General features: G+C 36.4%; 1 protein-coding gene across 1 annotated transcript in view; it reads left to right on the top strand.

Annotated features, from left to right (window-relative positions):
* Positions 1–13: 13 nt before the first annotated feature.
* LOC132140494 (probable global transcription activator SNF2L2) overlaps positions 14–7,368 on the top strand; it is a 17,907-nt gene continuing 10,552 nt past the window's right edge. The window contains exons 1-9 of the mRNA XM_059549274.1: positions 14–139; positions 705–947; positions 1,051–1,164; positions 2,931–2,977; positions 3,151–3,317; positions 3,486–3,649; positions 4,863–5,090; positions 7,060–7,137; positions 7,317–7,362. Of these exons, the coding sequence (XP_059405257.1) occupies positions 41–139; positions 705–947; positions 1,051–1,164; positions 2,931–2,977; positions 3,151–3,317; positions 3,486–3,649; positions 4,863–5,090; positions 7,060–7,137; positions 7,317–7,362 (1,186 nt within the window). The 5' untranslated portion in view covers positions 14–40. The remainder of the gene's footprint in view (positions 140–704; positions 948–1,050; positions 1,165–2,930; positions 2,978–3,150; positions 3,318–3,485; positions 3,650–4,862; positions 5,091–7,059; positions 7,138–7,316; positions 7,363–7,368) is intronic.

Genomic DNA, 7,368 nt, shown 5'->3' with positions numbered 1-7,368 from the left:
ATAACGGTTTTGTTTTAATTTGTCTAAGGGCACACCATAAATGCGAAGGTCTTTGGTGCCTCAGCTCCGCAGTGGGAAGTTTAATGTCCTTATAACCACCTATGAGTACATCATCAAAGACAAGCAAATACTCGCCAAGGTACAGGCCACATATTTGCATTTCTGCATTTGCAGACACTTTTATCCATAGTGACTTACAGTGCATTCTATACATAAACTAACGTTCAAAAGTTTGGGGTCGGTAAGACTTTTTAATGTCTTTTATGCTCACCAAGGCTGCATTTATTTGATCAAAAATACAGCAAAACAGAAATATTGTGAAATTTTTATAGATTTAAAATGTAACTTGTATCCATTAGTCCAGTCTTCAGTGTCACATGACCCTTCAGAAAAAAATTCTTATATGCTTATTTGGTGCTTAATAAACATTTCTTCTTATTTTATGCTCAGTATTTTAATGGAAATAGTGATACATTTTTCAGTATCCTTTGCTAAATAGGAAGTTAAAAAGAGCAAATATTTTCTAACACTGTAAAAGTCTTTACTGTCTTTTTTTAACAGTTTTTTGAACGGTAGAGTACTTTTTATGTTCATGCATTCCCTGGGACTCAAGTCCATGACCTTGGAGTTGCTTAATGCAAAGCCCGTTTCTACAAAAATCAGTGCCTTTATGCTCTAATTGTTGAATCTCTTCCAATTCCCAGATTCGCTGGAAGTATATGATAGTGGACGAGGGCCACCGCATGAAGAACCATCACTGCAAGCTCACACAAGTGTTGAACACTCACTATGTTGCTCCCAGGAGGCTGTTACTTACTGGAACACCTCTGCAGAACAAATTACCCGAGCTCTGGGCCCTGCTCAACTTCCTTTTGCCCACTATCTTCAAAAGCTGCAGCACCTTTGAGCAGTGGTTCAATGCTCCTTTTGCAATAACAGGAAAGAGGGTAGACTAATATTTCACCCTTGTAGATTTAATTGGCTGTTTTATATGTTACACTGTGGCTTAATCAGTTTCTCTCTGTTATGGATTGTTCTGGTGTTTGATAGGTGGATCTAAATGAAGAGGAGACCATCCTTATCATTCGTCGTTTGCAAAAGGTGTTACGTCCCTTCCTTCTGCGCCGACTGAAGAAAGAAGTGGAGTCTCAGTTGCCTGAGAAAGTAAGTAGCCACTCTGTTTTTTTTAGACATTGTTGATGATACTAAAAATAAAAATAAAAACTAGATATGCATTGGATGTACTAAATTGAACATATAGTGCCTTGTCAAAGCAATTAAATGGTTTAATAAATGAATGTAAAACAAATCCAGTCACAATTCAGTATGCAAATATAATGTTTACTATAAATATATTTTTTTTAATGTTCCATTTTTCTTGTATTTTTTGCAAAAAGAAATGTACATTATATATTCACAAAATTATTGCATTTATTTAATTATTTTTTAAATTAACTCTATATGCCATGCAATTCAGGCTATGTTGATGCATTGGCTCTTCATTTGTCTGTACAGTTCTGTACAGGCACATGCAGGGCAAAGGCATCCTGCTAACTGATGGGTCAGAGAAAGACAAGAAGGTAAAGAGAGAGGCTGTATGCTGCTGTGCAGATTGAGTAGATCTTCAGAAGTTTTTACCACAATGTGTTTCGTCCACAGGGCAAAGGAGGAGCCAAGACCTTAATGAACACCATAATGCAGCTGAAGAAGATCTGTAATCATCCCTACATGTTCAGCACATAGAGGGATCACCATATGTTTTAGTACACTGGCGTGTTAAAATCTTTAATAATACACCCACATTAATCGGGATACGTTTGAAAATGCATGTTTTGACTTTATCCATACAGTACTGTGACAGAATTTTAGTCAATCGAAAACTGAGCTTTAAATTTATTTTCACAATGTAGTCTGAACTGTGAAAATGGAGTTTTTTTTATTTTACCCTTATTGAATGTCAGGGGTGTCCAATCCTGCTCCTGGAGTGCCAGTGTCCTAAAGAGTTGATTCAGGAGTGTTTAAGTTTAGAGCTAAACTCTTGAGGACACTGGCCCTCCAGGAACAGGCTTGGGCACCCCAGTTTAAAGTTATACTGACATTGTTGAGCCTACTTTTCTTTTTCATGGTGTTGCTAAATGATAAATGTTGATTTATACAATATTCACATTAAAAACAATCTAAGAATATTTACTCACAATGAAGACATTTGTGTTACTTGGAATTACATGGAATGATGATTTTAAGTGTGACCCGTACGCATCAGTGAGTGGTGGGATAGTTTGCTAATTTAGCCAGAAGAACAAGAGTGCCAGAAGAATAGCTTGAGAATTGTATTATGTCTGTTCTGTTTGTGTCATCTCGGTGAGCTTTAACTACTGCATGTTTTACACATGCACAGTGAGGGGATTTAAACATTTTCAGACATGTCAGTGTGGATGAGCAACTTTTGGAAAAAGCTCAAAGACACTAATGTGGACAGAGAGTGTTTTAAAACAAAAACGCTGTTTTCAGATATATGCAGATCAGTGTGGATGTAGCCTTAAAGGTTCACTGAAAAAGGAAAGCTCTGCTTTAGTATTACTTTCTTTCTCCTGAAGAGCACAAAACAAGATAATAATGAAGAACATTCATACCATGAAAGTCAATAGGGTCCGAAAACATTGGACCCCACTGTCTTTCATTGTATGGATATAAAATAACTTCTTTAGGATCACCTAGAACAACTTCATAGCTGTTGTCTTAGACCTTAAAACATGTCAACAATCAAAATGAAGCATTCAGCAATGCCATGATATCTGAAAGTGACTTCTTTAGGATCACCTAGAACGACTTCATAGCTGTTGTCTTAGACCTTAAAACATGTCAACAATCAAAATGAAGCATTCAGCAATGCCATGATATCTGAAAGTGTCTATTTTGTACCTATTTAGGAGTCCTTTGCTGAGCACGTGGGATTTCCAAATGGCATTATCAATGGGTGAGTACGGATCAAATAGACCATTACTTAACCTCATCATGATGTGTTCATTCGTGTCAAATGTGGATCATTGAACACACCGCAGGCCTCCTGCGCTACATGAATCAGACAGTGGAGCTGTACCATGATGAAGGCATTGACATTATAGACATGCTTTTTTCTTGTCCACCTAGCCCTGACCTGTACCGTGCCTCTGGCAAGTTTGAATTACTGGACCGCATCCTTCCCAAGCTGAAGGCCACCAATCAAAGAGTGCTTCTGTTCTGTCAGATGACCTCTCTCATGACCATAATGGAGGATTATTTTGCCTACCGTAACTTCCTCTATCTGCGTCTGGATGGTCAGTAATCAGTGCATTTCTTCTTTAATGATTTCCTCTCCTTTGGGAACTCAGTTCTAGGGAGTTCCAATTTGTGGTCCACCACTTTCTCTTTTAATGAGTGTGATCACACGAATAGGCTGCCCTTTCTCTTTCATTAACGTGTTTGCTGCTGGATGTGTCCTCCAGGAACTACGAAGTCTGAGGATCGTGCAATGCTTTTAAAGAAATTCAATGACGAAGGCTCACAGTATTTCATCTTCCTGCTGAGCACCAGGGCAGGAGGTCTGGGCCTCAACTTGCAAGCTGCAGACACCGTTGTGATCTTTGACAGCGACTGGAACCCCCACCAGGTTTTTGTGAATCACTGCCGAGATTAGAGCGAAATGAGACAGTTGCATGGCTAGTTTACAGCTCAGCAGTGATCTGTCATTTCTAGATCAGACTTCAGAAACATCTTGTAGTATGTGTATGTGTATGTGTATGTGTATGTGAAACACCTTGGTTGTGGTAGTTGTGGAAGGTGAAATAAAATGAAAGAAATAAGATAATTTTGCCTTTATTTATTACAATTGCAACCTTAATGATATTGCAACAACTACATACTGATTAAAAAAAAAAAAAAAAAAAAAAAAACTATAGCCTGAATGCACTGTAAGTCGCTTTGAATAAAAGCATCTGCTAAATGCATAAATTTAAATGTAACTATAAATTAAAATTTGTGACTATTTGTTGTGATTATGATTGATAAAACAAATTGGGAAAAAATGATGCTGGAAATAGATCTTATATTTATTAAATAATTATGAAACAAAATGTTTTTTCATCACATTGTTATTAAATTAAATTTAAAAATATATTAAATAGAAAACAATTATTTTAAATTGTAACACTATTTCACCATATTACAGTTTTTACAGTATTTTTGGTGGTGAGCAAGAGACTTATTTTCACATTTAAAAAATGTTACCGACCCAAGCATTTGAATGGTAGTGTATACTTGTGAATTTCTTAATCATTAAAAAATATTGTTCTACATAATGAAGTATACCATGAAGTCTCTATTCAAAAGTTCCCTGTAGTCTCTCAGTATGTAGTCTGTCTCTAATATAAGGCAATAAAAGTTACATACCATATAATTTGAATAAAATAATCAGTTAAAAATAGTTTTGAAATACAGCATCTTAACACCACAGCACTTTTTCATGCCAGCTAACCTGGAAGTATACATTTTGAATTAATGTTTTAAATCTATGCATTTTTTGGTTCGTTTAGTTAATTTATTCGTTTATGTACGTATGTGTGGTGTTTGTTGGATGAATTATATTTTATGCAGCAGCTTGAAGTTTGGGCATTTTGCGCACACATTTTCACAGAGGAAGCTAAATTTATTCCTCCATCTGCCTCCACAGAATAGTGATCTTCAGCCAATTTAAAATGTTTATTTTTAATTCTCTTAAGAACAAGTCAGAAAGAGTGCACCATGCCCCTTCTTAATAGTATTCTCTCACTTTGATTGTAATTGATGTAAGCTTGTAATCACACAGCTGTGATTTGAATCACCAGGACTTGCAGGCACAGGACCGAGCCCATCGTATCGGCCAACAGAATGAAGTACGCGTACTGCGTCTATGCACTGTAAATAGTGTGGAGGAGAAGATTCTAGCAGCGGCCAAGTGTAAACTGAACGTTGATCAGAAAGTCATTCAGGCTGGCATGTTTGATCAGAAGTCCTCCAGCCATGAGCGCAGAGCCTTCTTGCAGGCTATTCTGGAGCACGAGGAACAGAATGAGGTGAGTCACTTTAACAAACACAGATGGCTGTAAAGTTTCACTCTGATGGAATTAGACTGGCTAATTGTATCTAGTGATGCACTATGGTGACAATTATTGGAAAGAAGGGCCAACAACAAAGTGGCAGATTTTTTTTCCTTCTCAGTATGTGAATATATTTTTGGGCCAATTTATACTTAGTCATTTGAGCGATAGGATCCAGTTGGCTATGCATATTTAAATTACTCTCCCACGTAATTTTGTCTTCGCAAAATGGATGTAAATCCAAGCTAATATTGCCGCAAATATATAAATATGCTAATATAACAGAGTTAATTTCCGAGTCGGTGAACTTATCTGTTGAATGCTTTCTTTGCCACATATAGCTATACGTGTTGGAGTTTCACGGATTCTCCATCTATGTGTCTCATCCATGTTTGCTCATTCGTGTGTGGATTCTGGAGCTCTCAAACGTCTGTATTCTGACACCTGTTTGGTGTGGAGTAAAGTTTATGTACTGTATGTGGCTTGAAGAACCAGATGCATTTCAACTTAGCAGTGATTTTTCTTTTGTGGAGGTGCTTTTAGCGATTAGATGGCTGTTTGCCTCAGCATTACAGTAGTTTTCCAATCTTTAAAAATGTTTTAAGCATTAAGGGGATAGCTCACCCAAATATGAACATTTTGTCATCATTCCCTCATATCTTTCCAAACTTATATGAATTCCTTTCTTATGTGGAATAATTCCAATAAAACAATCAAGATGAAATTGAAGTGCAGACTTTAAGCTTTAATTCAAGTGGTTGAACAAAAATATAACATAAAATGCTTAGTAATTACACACTTTTTTGTTGAGAATCCTTTGTAGGCAAAAACTTCCTAAACTCATGCATATCACCAGAGACTGGGTTTCCTCTTTTGTGATGCTTTGCCAGCCCTTTATTGCAGCTGACTTCAGTCTTTCTTCCTTTAGTTTTGTCTTCAGCAAGTGAAATGCATGCTCAATCGGGTTGAAATCAGGAGACTGATCAGGCCAATGCAGAATATTCGACTTTTTTTACATTCAAAACCTCCTGGGTTGCTTTTACTCACAGATGATGCTGGATGCCTTGGATCATGAGCTGTTTCTTGCCTTCTACATACTTTTTTCTTCCCATTATTTTGGTATAGGTTGATCTTAATTTCAGCTTTTCAAAGAATGCTTTTCCAGAAGTGGTGTGTCTTTTTTAGATGTTTAGAAGTCTAAACTTCTATGGAAGTTTACCCAGTTTATTTAAACCCAGAAATGTGAAAAGGGTCTAATGTTCATTCTTGCGTCTTTTTTGATAAGGGTGTTTTCTTGAGGTTGCACAAAAGTGAGTGCATGCCTTAACATATTTGTAAAGATCTTGAAAATGATATTAAAAAGCTATTGTCACACAATAGCAGGTTACTACAAATTTACCCATTACAAAAAAAAAAAAAAAAAAACCTGTTTCAAAAATTTAATTTCAACATTGTTAATATGAGAATTAAGTTTTGGCACCATGCAAAGAATAAAATTGTGATTTGTAGATGAATTGATTTTCTTTCTATGAATCATTTCATCATTCATTGCCTGTTCCATTATAATGTCACTGCCATTTATTCAACAAATTACAGTTTATCACCGGCATTAATTTTTATGCTTTGACCCATAAGAGAATGCCATTCAGCAGAGAGCGAAGTCTGTTTTTCTATTTATTTTGACTGTGACAAAGGCTGAAGGAAAGGCATGCAATTTTGGCAGACTAGCCAGGGTGCAGTTAATTTTGAGCTGAATTACTCATGAGTACAGTACAAAGCATTTTTTTGGTGCCTGGTAGCGCCTGTTTTGGTGACATTACAACTTGAAAAAGCAAGGCACCAATGTGAGATGTTAATTTAAAAATGCCAGGTTTGAAAATGCTAGTTACTTGCAAAATAAATGTGTCCTAATTATTTTTGTTGGCATATGTGTGTGTGATACCAGGAAGAAGATGAAGTTCCAGATGATGAAACTCTCATACAAATGATTGCTCGTAATGAGGAAGAATTTGAGCTTTTCATGGTAAGACTGAAATTGCACAAATTTTGCTACTTTTACAGGTGATTGACAGTAATTGCCGTCTCTTTGAAAAGAAAGCCACGTGTTTTTTTAAATTAGTGCATTTTGAATCCATTTAGAAGTAGAACAGGAAATGTATCAGTTACTTTCAAATTTAAGTAATCCATTAACGACACTTTTAGCGCATGGATTTAGACCACCGTCGAGAGGATGCACGCAACCCTAGGCGTAAAC

This window comes from Carassius carassius, chromosome 5 (genome assembly GCF_963082965.1).
Source record: "Carassius carassius chromosome 5, fCarCar2.1, whole genome shotgun sequence".
NCBI classification, from domain to species: domain Eukaryota; kingdom Metazoa; phylum Chordata; class Actinopteri; order Cypriniformes; family Cyprinidae; genus Carassius; species Carassius carassius.
Note: the sequence above shows the minus strand (reverse complement) of the source record. Positions and strands in the feature narration are given on the sequence as shown.